The sequence below is a fragment of the Plecotus auritus genome, assembly GCF_963455305.1.
Source record: "Plecotus auritus genome assembly, chromosome: 1".
Taxonomy (NCBI): Eukaryota; Metazoa; Chordata; class Mammalia; order Chiroptera; family Vespertilionidae; genus Plecotus; species Plecotus auritus.
The window spans coordinates 49,809,227-49,829,502 of record NC_137770.1 but is presented as its reverse complement, the minus strand read 5'-3'; the positions used below and the strand labels follow the sequence as shown (position 1 = coordinate 49,829,502).

Sequence of the window (20,276 nt, the reverse complement as noted above, 5' to 3'; positions counted from 1 at the left end):
GAAGACAAATATATGGAGAAAATAAACTTAAAGAAATATATATATTTAAATGTTTTATTGATTTTTAGAGAGAGAAGAAGGGAGAGAAAACACACACACACACATCTATGTGAGAAACATCTACTGATTGCCTCCTGCACGCATCCAAACTGGGGATTGAACCCACAACCTGGGCATGTGCTGACTGGGAATCGAACCAGCGACCTTTTGGTGCATAGTACAATGCTCAACCAACTAAGCCATACTTGCCAGGGCTAAGAAATATTTTTTAAATATTAAGAGACTACTATAACAAACACCCACTTACCACCAAGATTTAACAAATGTTAACAATTTATCATATTTGTTTCAGGTATATATATATTTAAATAATTGTTGAATAATTGTTTAAAGTATTATATATGCTCCCTTTACCCCCCGCCCCCCCCCCCCCCGCAACTGACCCCCTTCAGCCCACCCCGCCCCCCACACCAGGTCGTTACTGCCCCATTGCTTGTATCCATGGGCCATGAATATATGCATACAATATCCTTGGGTGATTAACTCCCACCCACTCACCCTCCCCCGCCTTCCTCTGAGATTCCTCACTCTGTTCCTGCTTCCATGTCTCTGGATCCACTCTGTTCATCAGTTTATTTTGTGACTTAGATTCCTCATATGAGTGAGATCATGTGATACTTGTCTTTCTCTGACTGACTTACTTCACTTAGCATGATACCCTCCAGGTCCCTCCATAGTATTCCATGGTATAAATGTACTACAGCTTTTTTATCCACTCATCTGATGGACACTTGGGCTGTTTCCAGATCTTAGCTATTGTAAATTGTGCTGCTATGAACATAGGGGTGCATATGCTTCAGATATTTTAATTTATAGAGAAACAAAAAATTACAGGTTAGCTTAAGCCTCATCTTCCACTCCTTTGTATACTACAGAGTTAACTACTAACCTAAAGCCAGTGAATTTCATTTACATGCATTAAAAAATTCTACTGTACAAATATACACATCTGTGTGTATGTATTATTATTTTATGCATTTTAATTTTACATAAGTGATGATATACTGAATATATACTTTTATGGCTTACTTTTTTACTCATCAACATGTTTTTGAGAATTAGTGAATTTGATCTAATTTCTTCATCTGAACTACGGGATAGTTCTTCATTAATAAATGAATCACTTTATTTTACCCATTTCTCTACTGATGGTCACTTAGGTTGTTTCCTTTTTTTTCCTTTTGGCTGTTACAAATGATGCAATCAATATATTGGCTCCTCATGAAGAAATTTTTCTTGCTTTCTTAAACATTTCCCTACTTTTTAAAATTTATTGATTTGAGAGAGAGGAAGAAGGGAGAGGGAGAGGGAGGGGGAGAAGGAGTGGGAGGCGAAGAGGGAAGAGGGAGAGGGGAGGGGAGGGGAATGGGGAGAGGAAGAGGAAGAGGGAAAGGGAGAGTGAAAGGAAGAGGGAGAGGGACAGGAAGAGGGAGAAGGAGAGAGAGGAGGGAGGGGGGGGGAGGGGAGGGGGAAGGGGAAGAGGGAGTGGGAGGGGTAGAGGGAGGGGAAGAGGAATGGGAAAAGGGAGAGGGAAAAGGGGAGTGAGAGTGGAGGGGGAGGGAGAGGGAGAAGGAGAAACAGCGTGCTTTGTTGCTCCACTTATTCATGCATCCATTGGTTGATTCTTGTATGTGCCCTGACCTGAGATGGAACCATAACCTTGGCATATCAGGATAACACTCTAAACAACTGAGCTACCCAGCCAGGGCATAAAACATTTTTTCTGTGTCTCCAGGAGTTAAACTATTAAATTGTGCTTAGGATATTAAATTATGCTCATTGCTGTGTTAGAATTTTATTTTTATAAATGTTTTAGTATTTTTGTATCGAAAGAATGAACATGTAAAAGTCAGGTGGATATTATGAATGCAAGTCAAAGTGGACTTTTAGTTTACCAGGTGAGTAAAAACTTTATAAATAAAGGGTTTTCTATTGAAAAGTCCCAACTCTAGTTCCCAATAAGCCAAATTTCATGAAGATTAAAGAACCTTCAGTGATAACCTTTGTAATGATAAAAAGGAAGCTATATGACCATTTGGATATGGTAGAAACCAAAAATAATATTCTAAAATGAAAAATAGAAGCTCAGAGGTACAGTAAAAATTATGGGGTGCTGGAGGAAAATAACCATTATATCAAAACTAAAAGAGGGTTTTCTTAATTTTTTCACATACAAGGTTCAGCAAAAAAGAAAGTAGGGAATCCATTGTTCCAAAAATACTTTAAATGTTTAACCTATAAACTATCTGTTTTAATATGGCAAAAACATATGATGCTTTTTATTTTCCCCAGGAATTAGGTACATGATTTAATTGCTTGCTTTTTAATAACTCCACTTTTCTAAATAAGCTTGCTAAATCAAATACTGACATTTTTGAAAGATTGTAAAGCAAGAGCCATTTGCATAGAGTATGAAAAAAATACTCTCAATGAGTCAAAAACTGAGTAGAAAGTCCCAAATTTGCCAAGAGTTAGCTGTGTAACTCAAAATTCCTGGACTACATATCCTTAACTACAAATTTTTGCATTTTTGCACCACATCACTATTAATAAGTTCTCTTCCAGCTCTAAAATATTATTATTCCTTTCTAAATAAATCCAAATCCACATCATTCAAGGCTTATAGTTCAAAGTTTAAATATTAACAATTCTTTTTGTAAAATTATGTTTTTATTTATTTCAGAAAGGAAGGAAGAGAAGAGAGAGATAGAAACATCAATGATGAGAGAGAATCATTGATCGGCTGCCTCCTGCATGCCCCCTACTGGGGATTGAGCCTGAAACCCCGGGCATGTGCCCTGAATGGGAATTGAACCTTGACCTCTTCGTTCATGGGTCAATACTCAACCACTGAGCCTCATATTAATAATTCTTGAAAATTCTTTCTGTATATAAGATTAATGGGAGGTGGGGAAACAGAGGAGGGTTTTGTTTGTTTTTTTTAGGCCAAAGCTGTAAGCCAGGTATAAAAATCATGTAGGAACTTGAAGAAACTTGAAGAATTCAACACACATTTCCTCCTGTACATCAGATTGTGTGGTTTTTTTTTCCCTTCCTGGTTTAGAAACCTAGTAGACACATACATTTAGGAAGTCATCCACACATAGCCTGTATTTAGATCATCAAGGCTGTAAGTTTAGATGGTAAAGATAAATGGTCTGCAGACTAACCCATGGAGCATTCCATTGTGTAGAGGTTAGGGAGATGGGAAGGTATCAGCAAAGGCAGAAAAGGAATGATTGGTAAAGTAGGAGAAAAAGCAAGAGAGTACATAGAGAAAGACTACATCTTCTCTTTCTGCCATTGTTTCAAGAAGTGATCATCTATGCCAAAACCTACTGAAAATAAGATGAAGAACTGACCATTAGATTCAATAAGAGCAATCTTACCTGGGGTTGGGGAGTGGGTAGGGGCTGGGAGGAGAGGAGTAAAAAGGGGGAAATGGGTGCTATCTGTAATACTATGAACAACAAAAAATATTAAACAAACAAAAACAAAACCAAAAATAACAAGAGCAATATTGGTGGGATTGTGAAGACAAAACCCTAACTGAAGAATTAAGGTAAGGAAAGGGACAAAATATAGTTAAATCTTTGAGACATTTTGTTATAAAGGAGAACAATGAAATGGGGCAATAGATGGTGGTGGGGGGGGATAAATGGGTCAAATTTTATAAAGATGGGAGAAACATGGTTTGCATGCAATAGAGAAAAAAATTGATGATTCACAAAGAAAATAAGGAGAATTGCTGAAGTCATGTCCTCAAATAGGTAAGGATATGGGACCTAGTGCACAAATGGAGGGAGGAGTTAACCCTGGCTAGTGCATTACTTTTGCAATAGGGGGAAATTTTTTTTTTCAATTAAAAAAGGCTTTTTGCATAGCTCCTTTTGAAAGTACAACTAAAGTACTTTCCTAAAAATAAAATATCCAATATCTTTAAAAACATGTTTTTAATTCAGTAATTGTGCTATGCTGTTTTCCAAACAAAGATTTTACGTTATGGTCTTTTCATCAGTGGCTAATTTTATCAGTGCAAAAGAATCACTTACCATACTGTTATTGAGATTCTTGTCGACTCTGCAGAATGTGTGTGGTGGACTTTCTCCTTTACTGGGTATAATAATACATATGTCTGTGACAGCCAATGTATTCTGAGTCATGTTTTCAGAGGCTCTTCGGTAAGTGATATAAATTTTTTGTGATGAGGTACTGCCGCTAATAGTTGCAGGGCGTCCATAGGGAGTACTCTGAATAATTTCACACCCCTGTTTCAATCTTTCTTTCCAGTCATATAAAACCCTAAAAAAATAAAATAAAATAAATAAATACACAAAAACAAAGTACCCTCAAATGAAAGGTAATATTATCAGATATCATGAACTGGTCCTTAAATGTAGCCGAGATGTCAATGTTATTGCAAATTTGAATTGCACAGTCCCATATAATATTAAAGGATAACTTTTCCCTACCAAAATTTAAATAAAGTAAGAAAACTTCAGATTAACTTTTGTTGACATAAACCACAGGACAACAATGATTAAGTGCAAAGGTACCTGTTTAGTGTTCCATTTAATGGATTTATTTAATTTATTTTTGTCTCTAAACCCAAGCATCTTCCTGAGAAAAAGCAACTTTGTATTGTTGCCAAAATTAAAATTTTACAAAAAACTCTTTAACCAGAACGTAAAGGACCTGCCTGCACACTTTTATTTCCAATACTTCCCTCAGATTTAAGAGATAATTTTAGTCTTTCAAAAGAGAAAATAACCTCAAAAGTATAGGGGAAAGACATAGGTTTTTCCCCCCCTTCTTTATTGTGGTAAAAATCATAGCCTTTTCATAATGGGCAGGCTAGACATCCATTCCTTAAGTCTTCTAAATACTATACTTAAAGTACTTGGGAAAACAAAGAAAATGTGATGATTAAATAATATAGTGTAATTCTTTCACAAAATTCACTGATTAGACTTTAAAGCTAAGTCCTTGGCATCAGTTAAAAAAAAATTTAAGGTCTACTATATTGTGTTTTTGCTATAATAAAAATGGTAGCAACTGGCAATGTCCTTAATAGCAATCAGTGTCCTCTTTTATAAAATCCATTATACAAAAGAAAAGTTAGTATTAGAAATTGGTCAAATTATTGCTTTCTGTTATAATTTTTAAAATATATTTTTTATTGATTTCAGAGATGAAGGAAGAGGGAAAGATAGAAACATCAATGATGAGAGAGAATCATTGATTGGCTGCCTCCAGCACACTCCCTACTGAGGGGCAAGCCTGTAACACGGGCATGTACCCGGATAGGGAATTGAACTGTGACCTCCAAGTTCATAGGTCAATGCTCAACCACTGAGCCACACCTGCCAGGCTAATATAATTTTTTTAAATAAATCTTTATTGTTCAGATTATTACAATTATTCCTCCTTTTTCCCCCCATAGCTCCCCTCCACCCGATTCCCATCCCACCCTCTGCCCTTACTCCCCCCGCACCGTCCTCATCCATAGGTGTACGATTTTTGTCCAGTCTCTTCACGCACCCCCCACACCCCTTTCCCTCCGAGAATTGTCAATCCACTCCCTTTCTATGCCCCTGATTCTATTATATTCAACAGTTTATTCTGATCATCAGATGTTTTATTCACTTGATTTTTAGATTCACTTGTTGATAAATATGTATTTGTTGTTCATAATTTTTATCTTTACCTTTTTCTTCTTCTTCCTCTTCTTAAAGAATACCTTTCAGCATTTCATATAATACTCGTTTGGCAGTGATGAACTCCTTTAGCTTTTTCTTATCTGTGAAGCTCTTTATCTGCCCTTCAATTCTGAATGATAGCTTTGCTGGGTAGAGTATTCTTGGTTGTAGGTTCTTGCTATTCATCACTTCAAATATTTCTTGCCACTCCCGTCTGGCCTGCATAGTTTCTGTTGAGAAATCAGCTGACAGTCGTATGGGTGCTCCCTTGTAGGTAACTAACTGCTTTATTCTTCTGCTTATAATATTCTCTCTTTGTCTTTTGCTCTTGCCATTTTAATTATGATGTGTCTTGGTGTGGTCCTCTTTGGATTCCTTTTGTTTAGGGTTCTCTGCGCTTCCTGGACTTGTAAGTCTATTGCTTTCACCAGGTGTGGGAAGTTTTCTGTCATTATTTCTTCCAATAGGTTTTCAGTATCTTGCTCTCTCTCTTCTTCTGGCACCCCCATAATTCTGATGTTGGTATGCTTGAAGTTGTCCCAGAGGCTCCTTACACTATCTTCATATTTTTGGATTCTTTTTTCTTTTTTCTTTTCCAGTTGAGTGTGTTTTGCTTCTTTGTATTTCAAATCTTTGACTTGATTCTTGTGATCCTCTAGTCTGCTGTTGGATCTCTGTATATTATTCTTTATTTCAGTCAGTGTATGCTTAATTTCTAGTTGGTCCTTTTTCATATCCTCGAGGGTCTCACTAAATTTTTCGGCCTTTTCTAGGAAATTCTTGAAAAACCTTATAGCCATGGTTTTGAACTCTATATCCAGTAGTTTGCTTTCCTCCATTTCTTTCATTTGTGATCTGTTTCTTTGTCTCCGCATTTTGGCTGCTTCCCTAGGTTGACAGAGTGGCTTTGTGTGCTAGGTGTCCTATAGGGCCCAGTGGCTCAGCCTCCCCAGTTACTTGAGGTGGACACTCTTGGTGCACCCCTTTGTGGGCCTTGTGCACAGTCTTATTGTAGTTAAGCCTTGATTGTAGTTGGTATCACTGGGAGGACTTGACCTCCAGGTCAGTTGGCTATGAGGATCAGCTGTGTCCACGATGGGAGAACTTCTGTGCTGGAGACACCCTTATGAGGCAAAACTTGCTTCAGTGGGGCTTGTCTGCCCCCTGAGTGTGTTCCTTATGGATCTGAGGAGTTGTAATCTGGATGTTTCTACTCTGGCCCCTGGGTATACTGGCTCTTGGATCTCCAAGGAGGTGCTAATTTAGCCTCTGCCTGAGGCCACCCAACAGGAGCTATGGAGAGATCTGCAGATTCCTCTTCTTTGTTTTGGTTTTGGAGGTGCCCAGATGAGGCCCAGCCGTGAAGCAATGCAAGCTGCTGTGGGTCCTTGGGCCTTCTTTTGGATGTTCTGGGTCTCACTGATTCAGCTGCAATTTGTTAGGTAAGTTTAGATTTCAAAGGACCAGGCCATTCATATGCAAAAGCCTCTGGGCTCAGCTTGGATGGGGCAGAGTCTCAGAGCGGAGCAAACAGCAATGGCTTCGTGGGGCGGGATCTCAGGGCAGAGCAAACTGCAATGGCTTCCCATCATCCCTGCCCTAAGAGGCCCCTGAGTCTCAGTGTCCCGCGGTAATCGCTACAAGCACCTCTGAGAGAAAGCTGCCCTCGAGTTTCACCCGCTGCCAGACAGTCCAGTTTCTCCCCATATGAGTCTGGGTCCCCAGAGTCTCGCCTGGAACTGGAGTTCAGCGCAGTCGGGAGCTTTTGTCTCCCTCCCGATTGAGAAAGCCAGCTGCGAATTCAGTTGCCAGCCCTCTCCGCACGCGCGCCTCCGTACTTCTGCAGCTTCTCTGAGTCTCAGTGTGCTTTTCCCTTTCCTTCTATTTGTAGCATTTCCACTCAGCCAGCCCTTCTGTGGTTCTGGATGATGTCCGTTTTGTCTTTTAGTTGTAGTTTTGAAGTTGTTGTGTGAGGCAGCAGTTCAGGTGTTTACTTATGCTGCCATCTTGGTTTCTACTAATATAATTTTTAATTTCCCTTTTTGTCCTGGCTATCAGCAAAAAAATTGTTTTCAACACTTTATTTGGAAAATTTAGAGCTAACTTGGATGCTTAATCATAGTGACTATGTTTATCCTATTGTTGGCTTCATTGCTTATTCCTCCTTCTCTTTTTGATCTTGTTTTTCTGTGTTGTTGTTTTTTTCAATTTTAAAAAAAGGCATTGTAACAGAGGAATTACACACATCTGAATTCAAATTCCTACTACTTGTTACTAGTTATACTATCACAGAACAATATAAACAAACAAAATAGAAAGAGACCCACAGATACAGAGAACAGACTGATGGTTGCCAGAGGGGAGGAGGGTTGAGGGACTGGGTGAAAAAGGTCAAGGGATTGAGAAGTACAGGTTGGCAGTTACAAAATATTCATAGGGATGTTAAAGCACAGCATAGAACATATAAGAATGATATTGTAATAACTATGTATGGTGCCAGATGGGTACTGGAAGTATCAGGGGGAACACTTTGTAAAGTATATGATTGTCTCACCACTATTCTGTATTCCTGAAACTAATACAAAATAATAGTGGATGTAATCAGCAGATGAGTGGATTAAAAAACTGTGGTACATCTACACAATAGAATACTATGCCGCTATAAAAAAGAAGGAACTTTTACTATTTGCAACAGCATGATGGAACTGGAGAGCATTTTTCTAAGTGAAATAAGCCAGTCGGAGAAAGATAAATATCACATGATCTCACCATATGTGTGATATAATAATCAACATAATTTGATGAACAAGAATAGATCCAGAGACAAATGGCAAGGGAGGGGAGGGGGTTAGAGAGCAACCAAAGGACTTGTATGCATGCATATTAGCATAACCAACGGACACAGACACTGGGGTGGTGGGGACTTGCCCGAGGTGGGAATGGCTGGGGAAGGGGTGTCAAGCAGGGAAAAAGGAGACATATGTAAAATTTTAGACAATAAATAAAAAAATAAATACAAAAATAGTGGATGTAAACTGTAATTGAAAAAATAAAAAAATAAACTAAGATTTAAAAGACAAGAATGATGTCATATTCTTCACAATGACAAACATATAAGGGTAGCTATAAGAGTAGTTGATTTGTTCATTTCAGTTCAAGTCCTTTCGTATTCCGGAATCCTTCCTATGCTTGGAAAATTCCTCATCTCTACTCTAGGGAACTCCAACACCCAAATGAGATTCTGCAACAGTGCCTTCATTTTATCCACAAGCTAAAATTCTAATGATAGTCAGTGGTCACAGGAGCAACTTACCTAATCAAGATTTAACAGCTGGTTTACTTTCTTTATTTTATTTTATTTTTAAAACTAGTGACCTGATGCACGAAACTCATGCACGGGGGGTTGGGGGGGGGATGTCCCTCAGCCCGGCCTGCACCCTCTCCAATCTGGGACACCTTGGGGGATGTCCGACTGCTAGGCCCAATCCGGATTGGGCCTAAACCAACCGTCGGACATCCCTCTCACAATTCAGGACCGCTGGCTCCTAACCGCTCACCTGCCTGCCTGCCTGATCGCCCCTAATCACTCTGCCTGCCGGCCTTCTCGCCCCCAACTACCCTCCCTTGCCGGCCTGATGGCCCCCAACTGCCCCCCCGCCAGCCTGCTCACCCCCAACTGCCCCCCTGCCAACCTGATCGCCCCCAACTGCCCCCACCGCCAGCCTGCTCACCCCCCAACTGCCCCCCCCGCAGGCTTGATCACCCCCAACTGCCCCCCCTGTCGGCCTGCTCGCCCCCAACTGCCCTCCCCTTCTGGCCTGGCCTGATCGCCCCTAACCGCTTTGGCCCCGCCACCATGGCTTTGTCCAAAAGGACATCTGGAAGGTCTCCTGGTCTAATTAGCATATTACCCTTTTATTAGTATAGATTTTTTATTGTTTGAAGTATTACATGTAGTATTATATATGTCTCCTTTTCCCCCCCATTGACCTCTCCCTGGCCACCTCCACCCCCTAGCACATGCCCTCACCCCCCCTAGTGTCTGTGTCCATTGGTTATGCTTATATGCATGCATACAAGTCCTTTGGTTGATCTCTTACCGCCCCCCTCTTCCCTCTGAAGTTTTATGGTCTGTTTGATGCTTCTCTGTCTCTGGATCTATTTTTGTTCATCAGTTTATGTTGTTCATTATATTCCACAAATGAGTGAGATCATGTGATATTTATCTTTCTCTGACTGGCTTATTTCACTTAGCATAATGCTCTCCATGTGCATCCATGCTGTTGCGAATGGTAAGATTTCTTTCTTTTTTACAGCAGTGTAGTATTTCATTGTGTAGGTATACCATAGTTTTTTAACCCACTCATCTGCTGATGGGCACTTAGGCTGTTTCCAAATCTTAGCTATTGTAAATTGTGCTGCTATGAACATAGGGATGTATATGTCCTTTCTGATTGGTAGTTCTGATTTCTTGGGATATATTCCTAGAAGTGGGATTTCTGGGTCAAATGGGAGTTCCATTTTTAATTTTCTGAGGAAACTCCATACTGTTTTCCACAGTGGCTGCACCAGTCTTCATTCCCACCAGCAATGCAAGAGGGTTCCTTTTTCTCCACATCCTCGCCAGCACTTGTCATTTGTTGATTTGTTGATGATAGCCATTCTGACAGGTGTGAGATGGTACCGCATTGTTGTTTTGATTTGCATCTCTCAGAAGATTGGTGACTTTGAGCATGTTTTCATGTCTCTTGGCTTTCTGCATGTCCACTTTCGAAAAGTGTCTAAGTCCTTTGCCCATTTTTTGATTGGATTGTTTATCTTCCTTTTATTAAGATGTATGAGTTCCCTATAAATTTTGGAGATTAGGCCCTTATCAGATATAACACTTGCAAATATGTTCTCTCATGCAGTGGGCTTTCTTGTTTTGTTGATGGTTACTTTTGCTGTGCAGAAGCTTTTTAATTTTGATGTAGTCCCATTTGTTTATTTTCTCCTTAGTTTCCATTGCCCTAGGAGCTGTATCAATAAAGATGTTGCTATGACATATGTCTGATATTTTCCTGCCTATGCCATTTACTAAATATGTAAATGTCATAGGAAGCAATATAGTAGCTCTTTTGCAACCAATTTAAAATTATTGCAATTAATTCATGAATTAACAGAATAAAGACGATTTTTAATGTAACTTTTTGATATCAACCATTAATGATAGAATTTTAAAAGTAGAAGAAAATTCAGGAGCTCATCTTATCTTTCCTCCAGTATTAGTAAACATGACTACATATCCTCTTTCAAACTTAATATATTAGGAGATGGAACTTTTATAGCCCCTTCTGGCAACATCAGTGGGGATGGTGATATCTTCCTTATTTTTAACCAAAACACTGTAAGTTATGAACCTATCCCTTTTTGTAACACAGCAATGAAAACAAGAAATCTAATCTTCATTCCTTATTGAACCGTGTCCAGCATGGCCAGGCATGAACCTGAGGAGGGGTGGTGAAGGATTAAAGAAGACAGACAAGAGAATACAGTTGGGGCCAGGTAGGATCACTGTGCCTGGATGAGGAAACAGTGACACAGCCTGCAAGCCGAAGCTTTATTTTATAGTCAGATCACACAAAGCAAAACAAGGGGAGTGGTCAACATGTTTACAATGTTCTTGCGAGTTTCAAATCTATTTCCTTACTCAAGCCTTCTTTTGGCAGCACTTGCTGCACCTCCCACAGCCCATTAGCTACCTAGGAAAGAGGAAGGACTATAAGGTCAAGCTTAATTGTGCTAGGAGGGCTCTGTACTCCAAGCTGGGACTTGTATGTGGCTCTGCCACAGGTCAGTCCGAGGCTTGACCCAATAGCTGCTCCCTACACCTTATAAACTCTTCATTCATTTTGAAGACATTCTTAGAGCTACTACTGGCCTTTCTTTGGTCTTTTTCTTTCAGTTTTCCTGTGGGAATCTTATTTTTCTACCTTTTAAATTTTGTTCCTCTTTTCCTACAAAAAAATTACGTCTTTACATTTATATAATCCTCTTTTACACATATGTAAAATATGCATATATTCCTCTTTTAAAAGAACCCCAATCTTTGCAGAAATTGACAAGCTGATCCTAAAACTCGTATTAAAATTTAAAAGGCCCAGAATAACCAAAACAATCTTGAAAAGGGGGAACGAAGTTGGACTTACACTCCAATGTAAATACTAACTACATAGCTACAGTAATCTAAACTGTCTAGTACTAGCCTAAGGACAGACATGTAGACAAATGGAATAGAATTGAGAGTCCAGAAATAAACCCATACATCTATGGCCAATTAATTTTTGAAAATGGGAGAAGAATATTCTCTTCAGCAGACGGTCCTGGGACAGATGGATATCCATATGCAAAAGGGTAAGATTGAACCCCTTCCTTAACCATAGACTAGTAAAAGTCTTCTTAGATACAACACCAAAACATAAGTGACAAAAGAAAAAATAGTTAAATCAGACCTCATCAAAATTAAAAACTTTTCAGCTTCAAAGGATACCATAAAGAAAGTGAAAAAACAACCCATAGAATGGGAGAAAATATTTGTAAATCATGTATCTGGTAAGGAATGTGCATCTAGAATATGTAACAAACTCTCAAAGCTCAACAATAAAAAGACAACCCAATTAAAAACAGGGAAAGGATTCTGAATAGACAATTCTCCAAAGATTTACACATGGCAAATAAACACATGAAAGATGCTCAACATCATCAGCCACCAGTTGAATGCAGATCAAGACCACAATAAGATGTCCCTTCATACCCATTAGGACAGTTATAATTAAAACGACAAACAAAATGTTGGCTAAGATGTGGAGAAATTGGAAGTTTCATACAGTGCCAGTGGGAATGCGAAGTGGTACAACTACTTTGGAAAACAGTCTGGCAGTTTCTCAAAAGGTTAAACACAGTTACCATATGACCCAGAAATTCCACTTCTAAGTAAATATACAAGAGAAATGGAGACATATGTCCATATAAAAACTTGTACATGAATATTTCCAGCAGCATTATTCATAATAACCAGAACATATAAACAACCCACAATCAACTGAAAAAAAGGATAAATTGTGGTGTATCTACAAAATGGAATATTATTCAGCTGTATAAAGGAATAAAAGTATTGACACATGCTACAACATGGATAAACCTTGAAAACGGTGAAAAAAGTCAGACACACACACACACACACACACACACACACACACACACACACTGATTCCATTTATATAAAATGTCCAGAATAGGCACATCTATAGAAACAGAAAATAGACTAGTGATTGCCTGAAGCTGAAGGGGTTCGGGAGAATTGAATAGTGACTAAAGTGAGTACAGGGTGTCTTTTTGGCATGATAAAAATGTTCTAAAATTTATTGTGGTGATGGTTGCACTCCACCAACTCCATAAATATCCTAAAAACTACTGAATTGTACACCTCAAATGGGTGAATTGTATGGTATGTGAATTCTCAATAAATCTGTTATATTAAAAAGGAGTCTTAAGTTCAATATATATAGTATCCTAAGGAAAGCACTAATTTACCTCAAGATCCTTGTTTTCAGCATACAGACTTATCCTATATAATAAAAGCCTAGTATGCAAATAAACCAAACGGCGGAATGACTGGTGGAACAACCAGTTGCTATGATGCACACTGATCACCAGGGGGCAGACGCTCAACACAAGAGCTGCCCCCAGCCCGCAGGCCCCAGGCCAGTTAAGGCGTGTGCCAGTGGGCGCCCCCCCCCCCCACGATCGCCCTGCCAGTCACCTCCCACAGGGAGAGGCGACCAGTGGCAGCAGGGCCAGCGAGCAGGCGGTGCCAGGCTAGCCAAGGCGGGTGCCAGTGGGGGGCCCCCTGACTGCCCCGCCGGTAGCCCCACAGATTGGCTCTGATCACCAGCCAGGCCTAGGGACCCTACCAGTGCACGAATTTCGTGCACCAGGCCTCTAGTCCATTTATAACGATCATTATAGTACATGCTTAAAAACCACCCTTTTTTTGTACTTTAAAAATAATTTAATATTTTATGCTCAGGATAATACATTAATTTTCTAGTACTTTTCTATAAATGTTTTTCAAATTCTCTCCACCTTTTTAAAAAATACGTTTTTATTGATTTTATAGAGAGAGGAAGGGAGACAGAGAGAGAGAGATGGATTGGCTGCCTCCTGCACACCTCCTACTGGAGACAGAGTCTGAAACCTGGGCATGTGCCTTGACTGGGAATCAAACTGGTAATCTCTGGGTGCATGGGATGATGCTCAACCAACTGAGCCAGACTGGCCAGAACATCCCCCCTACCTTTAATAGAAAGAAACTCAGACAAGATGCAAGTTCTGGGAACCTATAGGACAAAGGGACACTGAAAAGGTATAATGAACAAAGTGATAGAATACAGGATTCTGGATTACATATGTATTTCTTTTTCTAAAGCTGCCATATACTTATTAATTAAAAATATTAAATAGTTAACTTCAGAATCTATAACAATAATAATAATGACAATAATTGTTTTTTAATCCTCCCCCGAGAATATGTTTTATTGATTTTTTCGAGAGAGAAAGAGAGAGAGAAACATCAATGTGAGAGAGAAAAATTGATTTGTTGTCTCCTGTTCATGCCTTGACTGAGAATCAAACCTGAAACCTTTTTTGGCGCATGGGACAGCTCTCTAACCAACTGCACCACTCAGCCAGGGAAACAAAAATTATTTTTTAAAAAGACTTACCCAAGATCTGTAAGTGGAGGCTTATCTCTTCCTCTTCTATAGCAAAGATAAATCTGTGGCCCCACAAGACTTCCATTATTGAGGTCAGCTGACAATCCAGATGGGGTAACATCAATACACATATAATCCTGTGGCACTTCCTCCCCAAGAGATTTAATAATAACTGAAACATCTGTGATAGGTTCTTTTGGTTTAGCTACTTTATGACAGGCATCATTGAAGTGAATTTCTTCTTCAAAAGGCTTTGAAACATCAGTTAATCCTGCTACAACAAAGTAGTCAGCAACACGAGGCCCTTTATCTTCAATCATCTTCCATTACAGAAGGTTACATCTAAAAAAAAAGTAAAAGACTAGTATTTTCCTTTAATAAGCCAAATAAATATAAGTGGTTTTTGTGCAAATAAAAAAAACCTACAAAAAGAACACTACCTCCTTGATAAACACACTAGTATACATTTCACTTTCATATATAGAAAGTACGCCTTTTTTTTAAAAAAAAATGAGAATATAGTTGGCATTATTTGTGATTATAAAAATAACGTAAGAATTTCCATTTTTGGCAATATGGATGCCTTGATTACCTAAGTAGACAGAAAACAAAACCCCCATACCCTTTAATATATATATATATATATATATATATATATATATATATATATATATATATATATATATATATTAGAGAGGAAGGGAGGGAGAGAGAGAGAGAGAAACATCAATGATGACAGAGAATCATTGATTGGCTGCCTCCTGCACGCTCCCTACTGGGGATTGAGCCTGCAAACCAGACATGTGCCCTTGATTGGAATTGAACCCGGGACCTTTCAGTCCGCAGGACGACCGTCTATCCATTGAGCCAAGCAGGCCAGGACCTCCATATCCTTTTAAATGCATAGATTAACATTAAAAAATGTAAGAAAATCCCCAGGGCCCCCAAAACAGTGAGGAAACCAAAGACCAGAATGCAGTATATAAACTGATACTGGTGGAGGAAGTTTGCTGACCTCCTCAGTTATCAAGGGGTTTGTGTTTTAAAAGGTATCACAGAGACAGGAGACAAGACTCTGAGATCACATAACATAGGGAATTGGAACTGAGACATCTGTAAAAAGTCATGAGTCTCAAAGAACTATATCCCCAGTTAAAGAGTGAATTTTGAAAATCCACCAACTGGTACAGGGAGATAATAAAGTTTGCCTCAATCTGGGCTCTGCTTTGGAGGGTAAAAAGTCTCTGTGCATGTATAACAATAGGCCTACTCAGACTTGGATTTGAGGTTTGATCTTAAGCTATGGTCCCAGGAAGCTACAAACTGAGATATTAATAATAACTGTGTTCTCAGGCTAGTGATACCCCTGGGGAAGTAAATGCAAGACCGTTCTAGAGGGTACACCCTCAACCCAGGTTTTCCACAGGTAAAGCCCAACTGAACATGACCTCCTATTCTACTAGTAAAACCACAAAAACACGCAGAGAAAAATCCACTCTGAATGAGTCTCAGCAGGTGCAACAAACAGAACTTCAAACAATAAAAATAAGGCAGAGATTATAACAGAAATGCATGCTTATAACAAATTCAAAGAAAAAATACACAGTAAAATCCATCATGTAATGCAAACACTAACAGCAAAATTTCCTTCCATTGTCTAGTATCATTTAAATCTTATTTGTTTCTTTAACTAAGAGATTTCACCCCACAGAACTGTCATTACTTATATAACAGTTATAGAAAAATAATTTAAAACAAAAATGTCCCAACACATGTCTCATGTCAGACTTAGTTGCAATAAATGCAAAGAAAGGATTCTGTGGACAAATAAATATATACTACATGCCTCTTTTGTATACTTACAATACATAAAGATATTAAAATCTCGGCAGTCATCTGATAAAGGTACTCGATTAACTTTGTTTAACCCAGGATGCCCCAAGTCTATTTGAACAATGAGCCCTATTTTCCCACTTAAAAACTAGAAAAAAAATCCTCAGAACATGCTTTAGAAAATGCTATTTTAAAGTGAGGAACAAACTTCTTGTATAGACTATAAAACATCTGAGGACAAAGTATGCTTGTTTATTATATAAGTATCACCATATTTATCATAATCCCAAAACTCACTTAGTTTCCTATATTCCTAATGTTATGAGTTTTCAAAATTTATGCCACATTTCTTGGAATCTGTACTCAATGCTGAAATATACTCTATAAATATGCCTCTATTTGTTTAGGAAACAAGCCTAAAAGAGGATGAAATATCCCTTCTTGTTTTATTTAGATACATATGGCTCCTATATAGCAATTCCCTTACACATAAGATTTTTGCACAAGATAATGGGCTTAAACTTTTCAGGAATGTCTCCAAGCTGACAGTAAAGAGAAAGTAAAAACCTGTTCTTCAGAGAAGATTCTGTTAAACTTTGAATAGTCACTATCAACTAACTGCATATAACAGGTGCTCCACAAAAAAACAACTAGTGTTACCCAGTTAACCATCTATTAATTCTCAAAAAGTAGGAGAATAAAAGCACTTTGCACTTAATTTTTTCTTCATTTAATTAAATAGTCTTCGAAATAATTTTAATGGCTGCATAGTATTTTATTTTGTGAACGTAACATCTATTTCCTTATTGTTTATCATTTTTACTTCTACTTATTTTGCTAATATTTTTTAAAAGCTATGATAAATAACCTTGAACATAACTCTCTGGCTACAACTCTTATGTCTTCTGGATAAATTTGTGGTAAAACCTCCAGATCAGTGGTTCTCAACCTTTCTAATGCCGCGACCCTTTAATACAGTTCCTCATGTTGTGGTGACCCCCAACCATGGTCTTAGGCTCTACAGCGACCCACAGGTTGAGAACAGCTGCTGTAGAGCCTAAGACCATCGGAAAACACAGATATTTACAATTCATTAACAGTAGCAAAATTACAGTTATGAAGTAGCAACGAAAATAATTTTATGGTTGGGAGTCACCACAACATGACGAACTAACTGTAGAAACGTTGAGAACCACTGCTCTAGATAATGGTCTAATTCAGGTGAGGGATGTCCATTAGAGCAAAAAGACTGTTATATAATAAAGTAGGTTTTCCGAATGTGTATGTTAAAAATTTGACAAATTAGCCCAGCCAGAGTGGCTCAGTGGTTGAGCACCCATCTATGAACCAGGAGATCACGGTTCGATTCCCAGTCAGGGCACATGCCTGGGTTGTGACCTCGATCCCCAGTGTGGGGTGTGCAGGAGGCAGCTGGTCAATGATTCTCTCTCATCATTGATATTTCTGTCTCTCTTCCCCTCTCCCTTCCTTTCTGAAATCCATAAAAAAAATATGTTTTAAAATTGACAAAATAGTTTACCTGTTTTTATTTATGTAGACCCATCTGTATAATTAAAATTAAGTATGTATGAAAAGTCTAATTTCACAGAAAAGTTTTCTATATGCATTATAGTAACTTTAAATTTATAACAAGTAGGTCTAGTAAATGCATTCATTTGCCAGTCATTAAGAGCAAACAAATGCACACAACTGGGGCATGGCTTAGTGTAGTGGGAACCACACAACAGAATCAATTAACCTCACATGATGCGGTGTGATCACGTGCTAATAATTCGCTGAATATTATTTACGAGCAGTGATTCTTGTATTTAAATATGTAGACTATAGTTGTAGATATGTAATATTTATTTATGTCAGAAAAATTACTACAGTGTTTTTTTCCCAATATATGGCCTATTCTCTAAAATGTGTTAAAAGTAGGAGAAACCAAGATGGCGGCATAGGTAAGCACCTAAACTGCTGCCTCACACAACAATTTCAAAACTACAACTAAAAGACAGAATGGACACCATCCAGAACCACAGGAAAGCTGGCTGAGTGAAAATTCTACAACTAGAAGGAAAGAGAAAAGCTCACAGAGAATTGGAGGTACGGCAAAGGGTCTTTGTGTGCGCAGAGAGGAAGGGCAGCTGAGAGCCTGGCTGACTTTCTCTGGCGGAAGGGGGAAGGAAGCCCCCGACCGCACTGAACCCCAGTTCTGACTGCACTGAACCCCAGTTCCGGGCGAGCCCCTGGGGACCCACGCTCTTACGGGGGGAGTCTGGACTCTCGGGCGGAGACTCGGGAGCTGGGGAAGGCAGAAGTCTGAAGGCACGCGCATGCCAGTGCGCACAAAGGCTGCGGAGGTTGCCACAGGCTTTCCCTAGTGGAAGGGAGTCAGAGGCTCCTGACTGCACTGAGCCCCAGTTCTGACTGCACTGGACCCCAGTTCCAGGCGAGCCCCTGGGGACCCACGCTCTTGTGGGGGGAATCTGGACTCTCGGGCGGAGACTCGGGAGCCGGGGAAGGCGGAGGACTGAAGGCGCGCGCGTGCCAGTGCGCACAAAGGCCATGGAGGTTGCCACAGGCTTTCCCTAGTGGAAGGGAGTCGGAGGCTCCTGACTGCACTGAGCCCCAGTTCTGACTGCACTGGACCCCAGTTCCAGGCGAGCCCCTGGGGACCCACGCTCTTGTGGGGGGAGTCTGGACTCTCGGGCGGAGACTCGGGAGCCGGGGAAGGCAGAGGTCTGAAGGCGCGCACATGCGCGCAATGGCAAGGCTGACGGGAAGCCAAGACTGAGACTCCACCCCATCCAAGCTGAGCACAGAGGCTATTGCAATTTGGCAAGTCTAATCCTATAAGGCTGTCTCAGCACCGAACTTCTCCCAGCATAGACATAGCTGATCCTTACAGCTAACTGGCCTGGAGGTCAATTCCTCCCAGTGATACCAACAACAATCAAGACTTAATTACAACACGGCAGTACACACAGTCCACAAAGGGGTGCACCAAGAGTGTCCACCTCAGGTTAACTGGGGAGGCCGACCCACTGGGCCATATAGGAAGCCTAGCACAAATATCTACCTTACCAACTCAGGGAAGCAGTGAAAATGCGGCGTCAAAGAATCAGATCACAAACGAAAGAAATGGAGGAAAACAAACGACTGGATATAGAATTCAAAACCACGGTTATAAGGCTTTTCAAGAATATCCTAGAAAAGGCCGATAAATATAACGAGACCCTCAAAGATATGAAAAAGGACCAACTATTAATTAAACATACACTGACTGAAATAAAAAATATTATACAGAGACCCAAAAACAGACTAGAGGAACACAAAAATCAAGTCAAAGAATTGAAATACAAAGAAGCAAAAAACACTCAACTGAAAAAGCAAAAAGCAAAAAAAAAAATCCAAATAGTTGAAGATAGTGTAAGAAGACTCTGGGACAACTTCAAGCATACCAACATCAGAATTATGGGGGTGCCAGAAGAAGAGAGAGAGCAAGATACTGAAAACCTATTTGAAGAAATAATGACTGAAAACTTCCCCCAACTGGTGAAAGAAATAGACTTACAAGTCCAGGAAGCACACACAACCCCAAACAAAAGGAATCCAAAGAGGACCACACCAAGACACATCATAATTAAAATGGCAAGAGCAAAAGACAAAGAGAGAATATTAAAAGGAGCAAGAGAAAAACAGTTAGTTACCTACAAGGGAGCACCCATACGACTGTCAGCTGATTTCTCAACAGAAACTATGCAGGCCAGACGGGAGTGGCAAGAAATTTTCAATGTGATGAATAGCAAGAACCTACAACCAAGATTACTCTACCCAGCAAAGCTATCATTCAGAATTGAAGGGCAGATAAAGAGCTTCACAGATAAGAAAAAGCTAAAGGAGTTCATCACCACCAAACCAGTAT

General features: G+C 39.6%; 1 protein-coding gene across 6 annotated transcripts in view; it reads right to left on the bottom strand.

The window, feature by feature from the left end:
- The window catches only part of DENND4A (DENN domain containing 4A), a 129,907-nt gene that overhangs the window by 67,550 nt on the left and 42,081 nt on the right, over positions 1 to 20,276 (bottom strand). For all 6 annotated transcript variants that reach the window (XM_080687107.1, XM_080687109.1, XM_080687108.1 and 3 more), the window contains exons 4-5: positions 14,522 to 14,854; positions 4,113 to 4,362 (exon numbers count right to left, since the gene is read on the bottom strand). In XM_080687107.1, the coding sequence (XP_080543233.1) occupies positions 4,113 to 4,362; positions 14,522 to 14,832 (561 nt within the window). In that variant the 5' untranslated portion in view covers positions 14,833 to 14,854. The remainder of the gene's footprint in view (positions 1 to 4,112; positions 4,363 to 14,521; positions 14,855 to 20,276) is intronic.